This window comes from Pelodiscus sinensis, chromosome 7 (genome assembly GCF_049634645.1).
Source record: "Pelodiscus sinensis isolate JC-2024 chromosome 7, ASM4963464v1, whole genome shotgun sequence".
NCBI lineage: Eukaryota > Metazoa > Chordata > Testudines > Trionychidae > Pelodiscus > Pelodiscus sinensis.
Window position 1 is genome coordinate 16,862,180 of NC_134717.1, and position 19,262 is coordinate 16,881,441.

General features: G+C 44.1%; 1 protein-coding gene across 5 annotated transcripts in view; it reads left to right on the forward strand.

The window, feature by feature from the left end:
• Positions 1-19,262, forward strand: part of MGAT5 (alpha-1,6-mannosylglycoprotein 6-beta-N-acetylglucosaminyltransferase) — a 272,734-nt gene that overhangs the window by 187,792 nt on the left and 65,680 nt on the right. For all 5 annotated transcript variants that reach the window (XM_075933279.1, XM_075933275.1, XM_075933278.1 and 2 more), the window contains one exon: positions 4,130-4,263. In XM_075933279.1, coding sequence (XP_075789394.1) covers positions 4,130-4,263 — 134 coding nt within the window. The remainder of the gene's footprint in view (positions 1-4,129; positions 4,264-19,262) is intronic.

Genomic DNA, 19,262 nt, shown 5'->3' on the forward strand with positions numbered 1-19,262 from the left:
AATCATATGGTTGCAATGGTTATTGTTCTATTTCTTAACTATTAGCAAAATATAGGTCTTAAAAATGGTTACAAAGAAGATAAAGATAGAAAAATAGAAATAATGGTACCAAGTAACAGCTTACTCTTTCTATGTGTACACTTAAGACAGAGGACCACATCCAGGTACCATTTTTACCCCCTTCTGTGCCTCTCGACTCCAGCATGTCAGGCCAGGGCCGGTCCCTCAATTCCTAGGAAAGACGAAAATACGAGGTGGGCGTCCCCATAGAACCTCGGGAGGTCAAACACCTAACCAGACCAGCAGGTAGAGGGTAGAATGACACTCAAAGTGAGTGTGTGCTGGGCCCATCTTTTATAATCATGAGGTCACGTATTTCTCTTTCTTATCTGTCATGCCAATTGATGCTGGTCTGTCTGCTGTGAGACCAGTTCTTACAAGGGAGTTGTGAACTTAATTTACACTTGTAAGAGAGAATTGAGATGATTAAATTTTGAAGTACTGGACATTGTTTTCTCAGTGGGAAATTCCTCTTCCTGGGACTGTGTGTTCGAATCAACATAGGTGCCAGCCGCAGCCTCGAGGCCAGCTTATTGACTTAGCTGCTCTCTATCCACCTATCTGTGTTTCAGCTTCTCAGGATCAGATGAGCCAGCATAGACTATGCTGATATTATTGCTCCTTCTCTGCCCTGTGCTTCAGAGAGGCAAATAAGATGGATGATATGGGGTTATAGTCTGTCTGGCCACAGTTCTTGAGCTCTATTTTTCCTTCACTGACCCATCTTTTCCTCTGCCTGGTTCTCTTAGTCACATGCTTCCACTGTCCATTTTCTTCGCCAGCAGTCGCCCCCTCTGAGGCCCTTGATCCTGCTTCCATGTGCATATCTAAACTTTCCCCTTCAGCCACATCATGCCTTTGCTCAATCATCTGCTCAAACCCCCTTCTAAACTCGACCAGGGTTTCCACCTGCATCTCCAGTCCTCAGATCTTTTCTTCCATCAGCTCTATCAGACGGCACTTCATGCAAACAAAACTCCTTTCAATATGTACAGTTGTCAAGGACATCCCTTAATTCTCTCGCAGCCAGGGCATTTCTTGTCATGGACAGTTTTTCAATGGTCTGGCCTAGTCAGGTGCATTCAGATGAGTCCCTATACCTCAGTCTCAAACTGTCTTCAGCTTCTGAAGTCACATGGCAGCTTGTACTTTTGTGACAAATCATCCAAGATGATGCCTTCCCTGTCTCTAGGGAGGACTCAAAATAGCTTACTCAGCAAGCCGATGCAGTTTAGACAAACAAGTGTCAGTTCCCCAATAAGTGAAATGCTCCTTAGACTGGTAGCAGGATCATCAGAATGTAGGTGCTGCAGTTCCTTCTTCCAGCTAGTGCCGAGGCATTTCTGTGTTGGGATAGGGGCACACAGTATATATCTTTTACATGTTTCCCCCATGCCTCTTATTCTCAGTGTAATGAACAAGATAAGACAAGAAGCCAGAGGTATCCTAACAGACCTGACACGATTGAGGCAGAGATGGTTTCCTTACCTGTTTCTCCAGTCTCTGTGTCCAGCTATAAATCTTCCATTCATTCCTGATCTCCTCTTGCAGGACAGCAGCCAGCTGCCTCCTACTCTGAGAACGTTCCACCTCAAGATGTGGCTGCTCAATGGTTCATTGGGGAAGAGCCAGCAGACATTGCTCAATGATATAAAAGAGTCTATCAGAAATACTTGCCTTCAAAAATGGAAAAGATTTAGTCATTGGTGCAGCTTCCAGAAACTTGCATCTCACTCTGCCCCTCTTCTGCTAGTTCTGTAATACTTCTTGCATTTAAAGAAATAATCAGGGATTGTCTCAAGGCTCACTGAGGCCACAATGTTTGCTCATTCTCCAACTTCAGGGTTCATGAAAAGATGGGGAAATGTTTTTCCACAGGTGAAAGGCCCTGCTCTGTTTTGGAACCTCAGTTTGGTTCTTAGAAATCACGAAGCTCCCCTTTGAACCAGTATCATCCTGCTCATTATTAAACTTATCTATGTAAATTGCCTTTACTGTGACTATTACAACAGCCTGAAGGCTGTATGAAATAGGAGTCTTTGCGGCACACCCTCCTTTCACAATATTCTACAAGGACAGGGCTTCCTTACAGTCATATTGCAGATTCCTTCCTAAATTGTCAGTTTCATTTGAATCAGACTATTTGTCTACCTATTTTCTTTCTGAAACCGCCCAATTCTATATTGAAGGCTGTTGTCTGCATTCTGGGTATCTGGAGAGTGCTGGTTTTCTACATAGATAGGACTAAATCATTCAGGAAATCTGAGAGACTTCATTTTGTTTGCAGACAGATATAAAGGATCTGCTATTTCTACCTAAAACTGTCAAAATGGATCTCTGGATATGTTGTTGCTTATTATGTTGCCTCCAGCATTCCGCTCCATGCTAAGATCTCTCCGTTTACATCCATGGGCTCTCCTTAAAAATATGCCTGTATTTTAGATCTGCATGGTCCTTTGTATGTAGCTCTGCCCCAAATGGTGCGTTCCATGTGGCAGTTAGCAAAGCAGTTTTTTCCTTAGTTATGAACTAGATACTGAGGATCCCTTTTTTTGGGAGTAGTGCTTTAGAAGTCCCCTGAAGTGAAGGACCCATACTCAGCTTGTGCAGTAACTATGGTCCGTTGAGAATGTGGCCCTGTGGGTGAGCCACTACCAGTCCAGCTTGCCCTCTGCTTTGGACTTGGCGTCTTGGCAATGGAAAGAACTGAAGGTAGTTCACTCATGTAGCTTTATATAGCTTCAGTGTGGGGCAAAAGGAAGACCAGGGTGACTCCAAAGTGTTAATGGACACAGAAGCGGCTCAAGGAGACCTGCTGGCAACTGGCGCCCTAAGCGGAATGCACGATCGGCGCCCCCAACTTCATAGCACTTAATGGCATGACATTATCATTGGGTGCCACATTAAAAACAGCACCCTAGGCAACTGCGAAGGTTGCCTACAACCACGGGCCTCCCCTGAATGAACATTACTAATGAAAATTTCCAATAAAAAATATGTGGGGCACACATGCTTCTGAGGTGGAGCATCCATAGGGGGACGTGTATAGAAGAACCACAGTTACTGCACAGGATGACTAATCTTCTCATTTTTAGTATGCTAATCCCGCTCTAATGGAACACTTTATTAACTGCAGTGGGAAATTCTTATACTCATAGGAGACTTATAACATCTCTATGTAACCAAAAGAATGGTAGCTAGAGTTCTTGGATGCTGCTGGTTAAAAAGGCTTTTACAGATGGCAAGGTAAGATAGAAAAATGTTATGCAATGTCTCCTTTTTATAATACTGTATAATGCACCCAATAAATTTTAATTTATAAGAACAATAGGTGGTATCCTAACTCCACAGAAATTAAAGAAAAACTCAATTGACTTCAGTGGTGTCAGACTTTAACCCAACATTTGTGAAATTTACGTGAGCCAAATAGTAAAATTCATATTAAATTTTTATATCTCTCCTCTATATACTTTTATGATTTTACATGAAAACAATTAAAATGAAGACACCATATTAAAATGATTTGTTCCATGTTTGCTTTTGGCTACTCTTCCACTGTGAGAGGTGAAACAGTATGAAAATTTGAATAACATTCAAGTAAAACTCTTAACAAGTGACTATATGTAGTAATAATTAAATCAGCATAACTTTCATGTTAATTGTTCCTCAATGTCATACAGCTCACTTTTCTAACTGCCAGCTCTGCAAGTTGAAATGGGGTCTAAAAGTCAAAATGGCATATTTCTGGCTTACATGCCATCATCTTTCACCTGAAATATAAAGCTAAACATCATAAACAGTAAAGGCTTCAGAATTTTTATTTCTGGTGATGAATGAGGAAGAAAAGAACAATTTACCCCTACTTCTGTATTGGTTCTGTCAGACTTAAGAATATTGTCAATAAAGTAAGCAAATTATATCTTTGAATATAGGTGCTGGGAGCAGGTGTGTTAAGTGAGGAGATGGCATGTCCCTGGAAATAATTCTTCTGATGATGATCACACATTAAAACCCTGATGCTTTATTACTTCATGTAACAAATATCTCTCCTTTTTTTTCTTTTTTTCAGCTCACACTCCAGACAACAGCTTTCTTGGGTTTGTGGTGGAGCAGCATCTGAATTCCAGTGACATTAAACACATTAACGATATCAAAAGGCAGAATCAGTCACTTGTTTATGGCAAAGTAGATAACTTCTGGAAGGTCAGTTGCAGTCTGTTTTTACATCTTTGTCAAATTCATTTTGATCCAGGGGAAAAGATATGCATCTCAAGACTTATCTCTTGAATTTCTAGTAAATTCCTGTGTCTGAAAATAAGCAAAAACTTGAAAGGATTTATTTACTGAGCATTTATGGGGCTTCATAATAAAAGGGGCATCTGCCTAGCTAAAGAGAGAATAGGTCTGAAAATCTCTTCACAATATCTGTCCAATTTACTTTGATTGTAAAAATGCTACAACTTGCAGTAATGTATGTGCCTATGCATACCGATGAAACATAGTGAGACACAATAGAATTCTAAGCATTATAAAGCATTTCCCTTGCTTGGATAAAGGACTTTTTTTATATAGCCAAGTGGGTTATATGCTTGTTCTGTTTTATTTACTGGTGACAAATTAGTTTTTATAGTGCTATCAGACTTATTTGAAGGTGATACAGTAGCTATTAAAAGACATTACAGGGATTTTAAGTGCTGCAGAGGCTTTGCAAACCTGAATGGCCTGTCTTAAGCAACTCTTTTCTAGTGACTTATTCGCCTGTATGCTGCAAAAAGTTTCTTTTATTTGATAGCAGCCTTTTCTATGTTCTGATCATAAGGTTAGCTGAAACCTATTCAGCCTCTCACTTTAAGGCTTTGGAAATGTCCCTTCTCATACCCTCTTGTAAAAAAAAATAAAAAAAAATAGCTTTGTGCTTATTTGACCTTTATGTTGTGCAGCTGCCCTATCTGGATAAGGTTTTCCACTCCAGAGTCTTGTCTGTTGGCCCCGTAACAGTTCATGTTTTTATCTCTGGAGGTCCCAGGCCAATCGCTGGTGTGTTGTCACAATGGCAGCCATCAAGCATTAGCATTTATGGGGTGTTGTGCCTCTGGCAGTGAACTGAGGACCTGGAGGCAGAGTAGCCTGCCAATATTAGAATGATGTCATCAGTTCCATCATCATAAGAGAACCCACATTCCCTAATGACCTTAATTCCTTTCTGTTACTGCCACTGAGAGTGAAACAGACTCTGAAGTCCACCAGCTAGTTAGACCATCCTCTTATTGCTAGTTTAGTTAATTATTTGTAGTATCATCGGAGTAGATGGGGCCACTTGCCTTTTGTTATCATCTAGGCTGTGTTGGGTACAAAACCCCAGAGGAGCTTCAGACTACTTTGCTTTCCAGAGGCAGGTGAACATATTAAGTGCTCAGGAGAGACTCATGTAGCATCCTGATGCACAATTTATGGAACTTTACTCCTTGGTTGAGGAAGGGCAGATAGTTAAGATGGCAGACATACTTGGCTTCCTTCAGCTTGTATCAGGCCATCTTAAGTAGGGATGTTAACGAGTAATCAGTTGCCTTGTAAACATCACTTTACGGTTGATGCTTAACTGGTAATGGTTATCCAAGTATCCATGGAGCAGCCCCCAACCCATGGCTTGCCATGGGCAGAAGGCTGCTCCAGGCCTACCCCCGCAAGGAAGCAGCACTCAATGCAGAAGCAACACAGCTCTGCCAGCTTCCCATGGGGCTGCTGCTTTTGGCCCCGCACTGGGGAAGCCGCTCCAATCTAGTCGTAGCTCGAGTGTGTGTCCCCGTCTCTCCCGCCTGCCCAAATTTAATCGGTTAACTAGTTAAATGTAAGGTTTCATTGATTAACTAATTAAACAGGATTTTACATGTCTGATCTTAGAACACCTGGGAGTTTCTTTGCATCCTTTGCAAAGAGACCTGAGACTCATTTTGCAGCTCCAGCCTCGGTGCCACGCTCAATGTCAGAACCAAGAGCAGATGCCTGAAGGCAAACATATTGGGGCTCATCCTCCTGTTGGGCACTGCAGGTTTTGCCAAAACAGCCTGTTGTGGCACCATTGTCTTTGTTGGTACCATAAGCTCATTGTGCCTGTGACTTAGGAACCCTTTAATGCCAACTAGCCCAGACCTTATGGCAGGGGTGGGCAGAACTCTTCTATGATATTTAGGGAAGAAATGCAGGGTGTGGGGTGGAGGTTGGGTGCAGAAGGGAGCTTAAGGTTAGAGATTGAGATGCAGGAGCAAGTGTAGAGCCTGGGGGGGTGAGTTTAAGTAAAGGAGGCGGTTGTGACCTTGGGGCGGGGGACTGGAATGCAGGAGAGAGTGCTGGGGTTTGGGTTGTGACTTAGGGCAGGAGAAGGTTGTGACCTGGGGCAGGGTCCAGGAGTGAGTATGGCTGCAGTGGGGAAGACAGAGGGTTTTGGGTTATGTGAGATTGGGGGGAAGTGGCAGGGAAGAAGAGTTGTGGGGGAGGCAGGGTCTAGGATCCCAGAGGCAGGCTCTGGCCAGGAGACTTACCTGAGTGACCCCCAGCCAGCAGCCCACCATATTTCTCAGGCAGGCTCCCTCCCCATCTCGCCACCTAGCCATGACAGGGGTCATGTGCCTCTGTGAATAAGAGCCTGAGGGAGGAAGAGCAGTAGTTCACACGATGCCTGTTCTTCCCATTGGCTGGAAACTGGCCAATGGGATTGTGCTGGGGGTGGGGGCAATGCACAAAGCCTCTCTCTTTCCCCCAGGCTTGCAGCTGTTGATAGACAAATGTCCCCACAGCCACTTTTCTCAGTGGCGTGCGGGAGGCAGGAAGTCTGCCAGCAGCGGGGGGAGGAGGAGGAGAACGGGGACTGGTGGCTCCACAGGAGCCAGTGCTTGCAGAGAGACAGTTTAAAAGAATTAATCCTGTTGGCTTAGGAAGCTGTGATATCCAAACATGCTAAATGATTTAATAGCGTTTCTGATCATGCTTCCCATGAGAATAGCTCTGCTGCGTTAAGCCCATTTAAGAGGACAACATGGCGGGAAAAAAAGATACTTACACAGACTGATAAACACCTTATTGTCCACTTGCCAACTATCAACTATAGTTTATTATTACTGTATCTAATAGGTTATCAGACATTGGTGTATGAGAAAAAGAAAACAGTGTCTCTATGTTGAGGACAAGAGGGATGTTAATCAGGAATCCATTTGTGGGAGTGATCCCTCAATTTGTTAGTCCAAATCCAATCCTTCTGAACCTTGAAATCCTCACTTTAATAAAGTAATTCTTGTTGACTGTAATGGTATATACCTGGCTGATTTTTTTCTGTTTGGTTCTTGACTGAAGAAGGTTTGCATTAGTTTCAGGTTTTTTCTTTTGCATAATGAAGTTTGTATAGTCTGTTCCTTTTTCTCCAGAACATATTTCAGCAGAACAGAAATCCATTAATTTTGAGTCTGTTTTGGCTTAGGTTTTTGTGATTACAGCTCCTGATCTGATTATCAGTACCAGAAGCATAATGGAGTCTCTCAAGAATAGTTGGATCTAATAATCTATACTTCCTGACCTGATTAGTTGTTGGAATAAACAGAATAGCCTGTCAAGTGTAGTCAGATCTAATAAACAAGGCTGTTGCTCAGTTACTTGTAGTTTTATGCATACGTATATTTTCAGTTCTAAAAATATACCCTAAAAGCCCTAAAAAATAGGGTTTTATTCTGTCAACCCTAATCCAACAGCATGTATTAATAATAGTAATAAGGCCAGAAGGAACCATTGTGATCAGGTATCCTCCTGTATAGCCCATAGGATTTCTCTGAATTATTTCCAGTTTGAAGTAGAGCACATCTTTCAGAAAAACATCCAATCTTAATTTGAAAATTTCCAGTGAGGTAGAATTAATAACAATGTTGTTAATTACACTGTTGTTAAATGTATGCCTTATTTCTAGTCTGAATTTGTCTAGCTTCAATGTCAGTCATTGGATCTTGTTATACAGTTGTCTGCTAGATAGAAGAGCAGTCTATTATCAAATTCTGCTCCCCCACTTAATTAGTTACAGATGGGAAAAAAGTCGCCTTTTAACCTTTTCTTTGTTATAAACAAATTGAGCTCTGAGACATTCACTCAAACGTGTTTTCCAGTTCTTTAATCATTCTATTGGCTTTTTTCACTGAATCCTCTCCAATTTTGCAATGTCTCCCTTGCATTGTGGTTACCAGCACTGGACTAGTATTCAAATAGTGATTGCACCACTGCCAACTGTAGCAATTGTATAACCTCATGACTCTTTCTTCATATTCCCTAGTTTATGTATCCAAGGATTGTATTAGGGCTTTGGTCACAGCATTGTATTAAGAGATCATGTGAAGCTCTTTATCCACCAACCTTCTTCCCCCAAGTCTTTTTAAGAATCACTACTTTCCAAGATACCATCCCCAGCATCCTTTAAGCATGGCTTACCACCTTGGATGTCCTAGTTGTATGACTATACATTTGACTGCATTAAAACACATTGCTTACTTGTTAACATGTATTTGTTATCTGATATGCAGACTCTCTTGTGTGCACACACAAAGTCGTCATCTTCTTAAACTCTTGTACTCCGAGTGGAGCATAGGTCATCTACAAGTCCCCTCCACTTCCCTCTGTCTTGAGACAAAACTTCTAGCTGACTCCAGGAGTACCCCAGCTTTTGTTCTTCAGTCTCAGTAGATCATCTCCATGTTGTTCATGGTCTTCCTCTTTTGCATTTTCCTTGGTTCCATGTGAGAGCTTGACGGTCTATGCTGGATTATGGTTACCTGAGAGTGTGACCTAGCCATCCCTACTTTCTTCTCTTGATTTGAACGTCAAGTGGTTCTAGTCCTCCTCAGTTCCAAAGCTCCTCATTTTTGACAAAGTCTTGCCATTTGATGTGAAGGATGTACCTCAGGCATCTGTTTATGAATGTCTGTAGCTTGTGATTTGAAGACTTTTTAGTATGCTAGGTCTCGCATCCATACAAAAGCGCACTCTTCACATTTATGTTGAAGAGTTTCATCTTCACAGATATTATTTGTGAACTCCATATGGGACGAAGAGTCTTGAATGCATGGTCCATTCCTTGTTGTGGTGAGGTGGCTTGTGTGTCTCAGTGACCTGGAGAGCTATGCCAGTGGGAACTACAGCTCCTGGAAGGAATACCCAAACTGGACAGGTCAAAGGGTAGAGGCAAGACAAATTTGGATCACCTCTCCCTGAGGTAAAAGGGGTTGGCTTTGGGTTAACAACCCTATCTGTTTAAAAAAATAAATAAATAAAGTAAACCCCCTACAAACAGGTTTGACATCACAGAGTAGGCTGGGAAGCATATTTGGGTGACGAAATCCATGCTAATCCACCAGGTTCCTGGGATGATCTTGTATCTGCGCAGCAGCCTAGTTTACCTGTTTAGCCCCTCCCCCCCATCATTGAACTAATTTATTTATGATATTTGCTTTACGTTTTGTATCAGAGCAGATCACTTCATCAAATGTGTCTCATTCCCGGACAGTATGTGTGTGTCCTGTTTTTGTAACAGAGCAGTGGGTCTCAATCTGTTTATCTTTGTGGGCTGCATATAGAATCATAGGGCTGAAAGAGACCTCAGGATAGTGGTCCCCAACCTTTAGAGGCTCCCGGGCGCCTGGGGGTGGGGCCACTCATGCACCGGGCGCCCGGGGGGTGGGGCCACTCACGTGCTGGGCGCCCGAGGGCGGGGCCGCGCGTCTGGGGTGTTACACTGAGGATCTCTAAGTCTAAATTTGCAATCTGATTACTATTAATTAAACCTCAGTGGAAGTTGCAGATAAAACCAACCCTCATCTATCATAGGTGTTTGTTGGTTAACTTGCCGCAGAGAAATAAAAACGTTACACAATTTAAAGGGGCCAAACCATATATTGTAAAAATTTAAAAGGTACAACAAGGAAATAGGTGAACACTCTTAATATCCCAACCCAAGAAGTAGGAAGATAGTAAAGTACCCCACAAACACAAGGATTACACAGACAATTACACTATCCAGCTGTTGATGATGGACGTGATGCACCTGTCTCTCAAGCCTTTGGCTAATTAAAGCCTCTAGCGAGAGACTAGGAGGCGATCCCTCGCAGCGATGCCCTCTGCGGTGCTCTCGACCTCAAGCCGTAGGCTCCTTCCGAGCCCTTGGTGAGGAACAGAGAAGTGGTCCCTCGTAGACCCTGGGAATGAGTGGAATGCAGGCAGGTGGTGAAGTCCTCCTCCAGTGCCTTCTGCTTCTGGACGCAGGATTCACTGCTGGTAAGTTGCCTGGCGCTGGCCTTCGGGTTGATTCCGCTCTTCAGCTGGAACCGGCGATAGACGAGCTACACCTGTACCCAGACTGGATACACAAAATCCCTAACTAAACTAACACAACGCCTCCCGTCACGATATAATACCCCAGCGGCTTTAGCGTAGAACCGACGCACTACACTAACGGACAGACTCAATGACGAACCTCTAACTAACCTAGCTACCTATAGACGCGGACAGGGGAAACGGTGGAACGCTGCAGAAATGAGGAAGCAGAGAAGCGAACAGCGAACAAGCGGGAAAGGTTAACCAGAACTTAAGTAGGCTCTCTCCATGAATATTTATGAGCTGTAGCTTTGAACTCATTGGACCTTGTTTGGGTAAACAAGGGCTTCTGATTGGGTGCCTGAATAAACAGCTTCTAACTGTCTGGGGTGAGTGTACTGTGTGCAGCAGCACATGGTGACATGTGCAGCTACATGCGTGCCGTGTGCAGCAGAAACTAGAACCATCTATGTAACTATTCATGACAGTCATTACATATTCAGTGTCACTGCTCATGCATATTGATGAGAAGGCGGGGGACCATGTTACAGGGGGCACACCAGGGGACGGGGATGCCCTTGCACCCGGTGCTGGCATGTGCCGTATGGCCGGGGCTCGGGCCGCCCGAGCGCCTTGTGCCCGGGGCCGAGGCCGCCCGAGCGCCTTGTGCCTGGTCCCGGGGCCGGCGCCACCACCCAAGCTGCACGCCTGGGGCCGGCGCCGCTCGAGCGCCTCACGCCCAAGCGCCTGCATGTGCCCCGGGGCTGGGGCCACCCGAGCGCCGCGCACCCAGCGCCAGTGCATGTCGCGTGCCTGGGGCCAGCGCCTCCTCTGCGCCGTAAGCGGGGCTGGCCCAGGTTGTCGGCGGGCGCGCACAAATGCCCCGGCGGGTGCTGTGTTGGGGACCACTGCCTCAGGAGGTCATTGAGTCATTGACTGCAAAGCAGGACCAACCCCAGCTAAACCATCCCAACATTTAAAAACGATCCTGGAACTTAAAAACCTCTAGGGATGGAGATTCCACCACCTCCCTAGGTAACCCATTCCAGGGCTTCCCCACCCTCCTAGTGAAATAGTTTTTTCTTGTATATAACCTAGACCTTCTCCCCCCCCTCCTCTGCCCCGGGAACTTGAGACCATTGCTCCTTGTTCTGCCATCCATCATACAAGAACAGCCTCTCTCCATCCTCTTTGGAACCTCCCTTCAGGAAGTTGAAGCCTGCTCTCAACCCCCTCCCCCCCCCCCCCCCACTCTTCTTTTCTACGGACTAAACAAACCCAGATCCCTCAGTCTCTTCTTGTAGGTCATGTGCTCCAGCCCCCTAATCATTTTGGGTGCCCTCTGCTGGACCCTCTCCAGTGCAGCCACATCCTTTCTATAGTGGGAGGCCCAGAACTGGATGCAATACTCCAGGTCTGGCCCTACCAGTGCCAAATAAAGGGGAATAATCTCTTCTCTAGATTTGCTGGAAATGCTCCTCCAAATGCACCTAATATGCCATTAGCCTTCTTGGCTACAAGGGCACACTGTTAACTCATATCCAGCTTCTCATCCACTGTAATTCCCAGGTCTTTTTCTGCTGAACTGCTACTTATCCAATTGGTCCCCAGCCTGTAACAGTGCTTGGAATTCTTCCTTCCCAAGTGCAGGACTCTGCACTTGTCCATGTTTAAACTCATCAGATTTCTTTTGGCCCAATCCTCCAATTTGTCTCAGTCACTCTGGACCCTATGCCTACTCTCCAACATATCTACCTCTCCCCTGTGTTATATGGGCCACATCTGTACAATATATATACCTGTAAGACCCTCAAGATGTCACATGGGCTGCTTCTGTATGCTGATTGGGCTACAAGCAGCCTGCAAGTGGAGAATCACTGGGTTAGAGCATCATACAAGTTGGAAGACCTAGGTTTAGGACTGGCTGTGCACTGACTTTGTGACCTTGAGCATATCACTTAACTTTTGTGTCTGTTTCCTTATCTATTAAATTGGGCCATTGTATTTCAGTTGTCCCAGAAGAGCCATTAGCTAAATCATGCTTGCAAAGCGCTTAGATCCATAAAGTGGTGTATATGTTAACTTTCGCTAATTGGTATGGCAGTGCCAAGAGCACAGCTACTGGAATGGGAGCAGGATACTATTACTGTTTTTATACTATGAACATAATTTGTTGCCTAATTTCAATTTATTTATACCTATTAAATGGAGTTGGGTGGCACCAGTATCAGTGAGGGCACAATTTTGCTTGAAGAACCTTTATTACCGAAGAAGATACATAAGAAAAGGAGAGCCATTTTAACTTCCAAGCTGTGTTTGGAAGTTAGAAGTAACTGGAACTGAAATCATTAAAACAATCCAGAACACTGACCTTTCAGTCACTAGAGCAGGACTACAAATTGAAGTAGAAAGATGATACATGGTGTTGTGGAGCTAGTATAACATCCATACCCAGATCATTGCAATAACCGTATGAGAGAGGTGGCATTTACAAACAGGGGAAAAGAGGCCTGGACATGTTAAGTAACTTTCTCAAGGCCACACATCATATCTTTAACAGAAGATCTGGGTTCTATTGCAGGCTGTCATTCATATTACCCTTAAGCACTAGATCTGTGGTGTCCAACACACTTAACCACTAGCCACATGTGGCTATTTAGCCAGTTGACTGGCTAGTTCACTGTAGCAGTAGCTGCTATAGTGGCTACTGCTTCAGAACTGGTTGGACACCCTGGCACTAAGCCATACTTCAGACCCTTTTATTTCCCAGTGCAGTCATTGTAGAGTTTGTCTAATTCTCTAAAGGCAATTTCTGTACAGGAGCTGTGGAGTGCAGTGATTGGCAAGATGGAGACATACGTTCTTAGCTTTCGTTGTGGTCAGCTTATGAAAAGGCTGCTTGTGTCTCAGCGGAGGCAGCCATTTTAATTCAATCATGGTTCTCTAGATGGGAAAGGTTCATTCCTTGCTTTCAATGAATAGATGTGTAGACACACAGACGAGCAAAACAAGTAAACAAAACCCATACATATGGCTGTGCATTTGTAAATCATCTTGCAGAAATGAGTTTCAATAAATAGTTGGATGTATTTTTATAAAAATAGTTTTAAACTACTCTTCCATTATTACTGTTTTATTTATTTATTTATCATTAGAATGGCTCAGCTATCAAAGTTCAGCTTATTTCTCCTTTTTTCTTTCTTCTGCTCTGTGCACCAATACTGTGAATTAATGCAGTCTTATAGCATCGAGTAAGACTATCAGCTAATGGAATATGACTTGCACAGGCACCACATCCCATTTCTCTTTTTCTACACTCACTTCTTCTATCCCACTCTTTTGCGGTGGTCCTCCTGATTTCCTGACATACTCAACAAGAAGTTAACTCTTGTTTTTCAATTCTGCCCTCTTGCTTTTTAACAGCTTTACTTCTCTCTGACCAGTTCTTATGTTGTTGATCCCCTTTAGCTCCTCTTTATCTCCAGTTCTCTTTCTAATTCTTATTTCCAATACTTTCTTGTTTACCTGTCTACCATTGTACCATCTTTGTCTAAGTCAAGATCCCACTGGCATCCAACCTCTCTCCCCTCTTCCTCCATTTGTACCCTCTTCTTATTTCTCCTTTTCTGACTCTGCAGACTGTTTTTTTAATTTTTGCTCTTAACCTTTCAATACAGGCAGTCCCCGGGTTACGTACAAGATAGGGACTGTAGGTTTGTTCTTAAGTTGAATCTGTATGTAAGTCGGAACTGGCGTCCAGATTCAGCCGCTGCTGAAACTGATCAGTTTCAACAGCGGCTGAATCTGGACGCGAGTTCTGACTTACATACATATTCAACTTAAGAACCCCAGGCATCCCCAAGTCAGCTGCTGCTGAAACTGATCAGCGGCTGATTCCAGGAAGCCCGGGGCAGGGGCTTCCTGTAGTCAGCCACTGGTCAGTTTCAGCAGCGGCTGACTTGGGGACGCCTGGGGCAGAGCAGCTGGGGTGCTGCTGGGTTGGTCCAGTAGCGCCGCCGCTCCTCGGCGCTACTGGACCAACCCAGCAGCACCCAAGCTGCTCTGCCCCAGGCGTCCTGATTCAGCCGCTGCTGAATCTGACCAGCAGTGGCTGAATCAGGACGCCTGGGGCAGAACAGCTGGGGTGCTGCCCGGTTGGTCCAGTAGCGCCCAGAGCGGTGCTACGGGACCAACTGGCAGCGCCCCAGCTGCTGTACCACAGGTGTCCGGAGCAAAGCCACGGAGCACGGGGGCAGCGGGACAGCCCAGACGCGCCGTGGCTGTCCTGCTTCCCGCGGGCTCCGTGGCTTTGCTCTGCTTTGCTCCCCGTCCCCCTGGTCTGCAGACCAGGGGGACGGGGAGCAAAGCGGCGGAACACGCGGGCAGCGGACAGCCCAGACGCGTCTGGGCTGTCAGCTGGCCGCGTCCTCCGCGGCTTGGCTCTGCTTTGCCCCCCCGCCCCCCTGGTCTGCAGACCAGGGGGAGGGGGGGGGGGCAAAGCAGAGCCAGGCCGCGGAGCGTGCTGCTAGCTGACCGCGCGCTCCGCGGCTTGGCTCTGCTTGGCTCTGCTTTGCCCCCCCCCCCCGGTCTGCAGACCGGGGGGACGGGGGACGGGGCAAAGCAGAGCCAAGCCGCGGAACGCCCGGCCAGCTGACAGCCCAGACGCGTCTGGGCTGTCAGCTGGCTGGGCGCTCCGCGGCTTGGCTCTGCTTTGCCCCCCCCCCCCCCCGTCCCCCTGGTCTGCAGACCGGGGGGGGGGGGGGCAAAGCAGAGCCAAGCCTCGGAGCGCATGGGCAGCGGACAGCCCTGTCCGCTGCCCACGTGTTCTGCAGCTTTGCTTCCTCTCCCTGGTCTGCTGGAGACCAGGGAGAGGAATGGCCCCGTTCGTAACTGTGGATCCGACATATGTCGGATCCGCGTAACTCGGGGACTGCCTGTATACCCCCCATTATTTCTTGCCTTCTTTCATTCTTTTGTTCCATCTATTTGCCTCCATTTTTTATATGTAACCTTTTCTGCTCTGATTTCCCTTTCTTCTCTGACTTTACCCAAGTCCTGCTGTTGAATGCTCTTCAGTTAATGTTCCATCTCCCTTCCCTCCTTGTGTCTCAAATCCTAGATCATGCTCTAATTGCCTTGACTTCCTCTCCTCCATCTCTCTCTTTGATTCCCATCTAATCTGGTTTACACTCACTGTCTGTTGCCTTCATAAACAATCTTCACCCAAGGTTACTGCTGACCTTCTCTTAGCTAAATTAAAAAAACTTTTCTGTTCTCGTCCTTTGGCAGGGAAGAGCTATCTTCTCTGTTTTCTCTGTAAACTTGATTTCCCTGACATGCCCTCTTGATTTTTCTACTGTCCTGGCCACTCCTCAGCATCTCTCTTAAATGGCTTCTCATTTCCTCTTGTCTCATCTCTTGATGTCCTCAGGGGCTCTGTCATCTGCCCTTCACTCGAGTATCTTGATACTTGCCACATCATTTCCTCATATGTGTTCAGCTATCACGGCTATGCCACTGATTCCCAGTCTGTTTCTCCCCTATCTTATTTATGTTGTAGTTCATTGTGGAGGCGAATTTCTGTCTGATGCTATTAATTTACAGGACCGTGAGCATTTTTTAATCTGACTGCATCTGGGATTCCATATGAACCCATGGAAACAGATTAAAACATGACAACCAAATTCAATACACGTGACGGAAATCTAAAATAGACTGGGAGACCTGGTTGTCCTGTCAGATTATTCCCATGTGTTTTAAAAATTTCTTTTGCTGAACTTGGGTGTTAAGTGGTTATAGTTTTGAGATGTATGCTTCTGCATAGTTACTATTTTTCCACATTACATAGCACAACACATGAGCTTTCATGGGCACAACCCACTTCTTCATTTGAAGGAGTGGGTTGTGCCCATGAAAGCTCATGATACCATCTGCATGTTTTGTCTTTAAAGTGCTACTAGACTATTTGTTGTTTAAGTATTTTAACTGTTACGTAAGATTTTGTTGTTTTGCAGCAGGGTTTGGAATATGAATATGATTCATTTTTTAACTTAGAAACTTTTAAAAAATGCTTTTTTCATGATAAAATCAAGAAGGACTGATTATGAGGAAGGAAATGTTTGTATCAGCCAAATAATTATACAGGTTTTGAAGGGTGAGCAAGCAATAAGATAACCTTGATTACATGGTGAACTCACTGAAGTATTTTTTGTGAAATGCACAAGACCAGTAGCTCTTTAGATGGAAATCTCTGTTTCCTAAAATAGGAAATGTACAAGCATTGCCACATTTCCTTGCATTACCCTTATTGTTTTTAGCTCATATTCTTGCCCATTCAGTCTTGACACCTCAACTGAGACAGCAAACAAGTGTAGCATTTGATGTTGTTTTTGGGATAGGGACATGTGATTGATTACCTGGTTACTTGCTCATTTTACACAGACTTCTGAATCCTCATAATCATCATCATAGTAAAGACTTCAGTCACTTCCAGTTCAGGTTGGATTTGAACTGACAACCCAAAGATGAAAAACTCTTCAGCCCATTATCCATCTGCTGACAAACCCAAGACCCTGTCCCCCCTGGGGACACACATGTTTATTAATTTTGTAAGGTAAACACTGTTATAGAACAAAACATAGTACAACAGAGCCTCAATCTAACTTGGGACTGGGGAAAGATCAGATCAACAAAAATCTGCCTAAACTAGAGAATGGGAAAATACAATGCTGCAGCCCCATCTAGTGGCCACAGAAAAGATCGCTTTGTCTGGGCCTATGAGGGGTCAGATAATGGAGGATCGGATAAACAGGGTTCTGCTGTATGTCTCATCTCACAAATCACTGTGGAGAAACTAGACTTTTTATTAAATTCACCAAGGTGCATCATGTGTGTTCTTGTTTTGAATTTCTAGCATGTCTTCTGTTTTGTAAGTGGTTCTTTCTTGAAATAACAGGTTCACTGGTTAATGCAACGTTAGTGTGTAGCATAATGTTGCTGTAGCGTTATAATTAACATAAGGCAGATATCTGGCTTCCAGCTACCTTGGATCTGGCACAGGACAAATAAACATCCAGGTGCTAGGACTTCTGAAAGATGAAAGGTGTACATTCAGGATATGTGCCAAGATCTGCAATAGCAGTTCTTGTTTCATTAAATTGCGCTGGTAGTAGTTTATGAAAAACATTCACATGTTCCAATTTTTAATATGGGAAACCAAAACTAGGATTGCAAAATATTCTCCATATGTTTTATAATGGACCACAAGAACCACCACTAAAACAAAGGCTGTGATTAATTGTTCTCTAACACAGTTGGCCTATAGTTGTGCACATATGTTGTTTAGTGGTTCAGTGGTAAATGAGACTAATATTGTGTGAAGGTGACCTGAATAATTTAAAATCATGAAAATTTGTCATAATCCAGGCTGCCAAATTGAAATGAAAGTAACCTTCACTTGATGCCTGTATAGTACCAGCTTCAGCAGAGCAAAAGGAGACTTGTTTTTCTTGACATACTTTCATTTGTTATTACAGCAGCATTTATACTTCTGACATTTCAATTTACCCCGTTTAAGACTTCAGCCCTTCAGGCTACATCTTCCTGTTGACACTGCCTTAGGTAAAGACTGTTGTCATTCCATTCCTTTGATGTGAAAGGCTTTATCGTGAGGCTTTTAAAAGTAGGTTGAAATAATTGGCATAAAGTAATACCGGCTCTGTGTGCAATGATCAACAAAAGTGTCTTTCTCAAATGGCAAGTTTATTGTAGCTGTCGAATAAAATGACTAAAAGCTAGTGGAACTTCCTATTTTGGGCACAAGGAGAAATCATTTGCTGAATTTTGACATGACATTTAATGCTGTAAGCCTAGTTTACGCTTTAAGCAACAAAAAAGGAGCACTTGATCAGCACTCTGATCAAAACCTGTGCTGAGAATGGCACGAGTCAATTTTGTATTCTCAGCCAGTACCCTTGAATTTGCTTTCACTTTACTTTGGAGAGAAACAAAACACAAACTAAAAAAAATCTGGTGATGTCCAGTTAAATGATTTTGTATGAAATATGTTTGTAGGTGACAAGGGGTATTGTAAGAAACCACCAAGAAGTGACTCGAAACACTGTCTGGGGGAAAGTGTTTGAGTTTGACAGACAGACAAACTCAGATATATAGTAGACAGTTGTCCCTTTCTCCATCCCTGCTCCCTGCTAGACCAATGGAGTTGTCGCTTTCCTGGTTCTCATGTCTGGCCCCTTGCTGCCCCTGCTGGAGTCCTCCTACAGTGTAACCGTCCTTCCTACCAGACCTCCTCCCTTTTCATTTTATGAGAAACAGTCACATTACAGGCATATCTAACTGTCTTGGCACAGCCAAACCCTGACCATTCTTCTAGTTCTGATAAGAGAAAGCTGCATACCAAATTTGGTGGTTCTAACTCTTACTGTTTAGGAATTCTTGAACAAATGGGCTTACAGATGGACACAGATAAAGTTTCTAAAATAGTAAGTCTGCACTTTCTAAAGCACTTGTAGCAGGTTAGTTAATTACATTTTGAGCTTGGTGCACTAATTTTGATAGTTTCCTTTTATGCAGTGTGTTTAAAATTTGCAAAGATCCATGATTATCCATGACATTGATGATAATAAAAAAATTGTAGACTTTTATTTATATGCCACTTTCCAGGACATTTGTCCCAAGGAGCATGTAGTTTAACTCAGACAACTAAAATGAAAAGGAAAAAGGAAAAATTCAGAGAAACATAAACCCAACATCTGAGAAATCTGTATTTTATTTATACAAATATACATGAATGTATTTTTGGTGCTTTATGTTCAAAAGAAAAAAAACAGGGTCTGATCCAA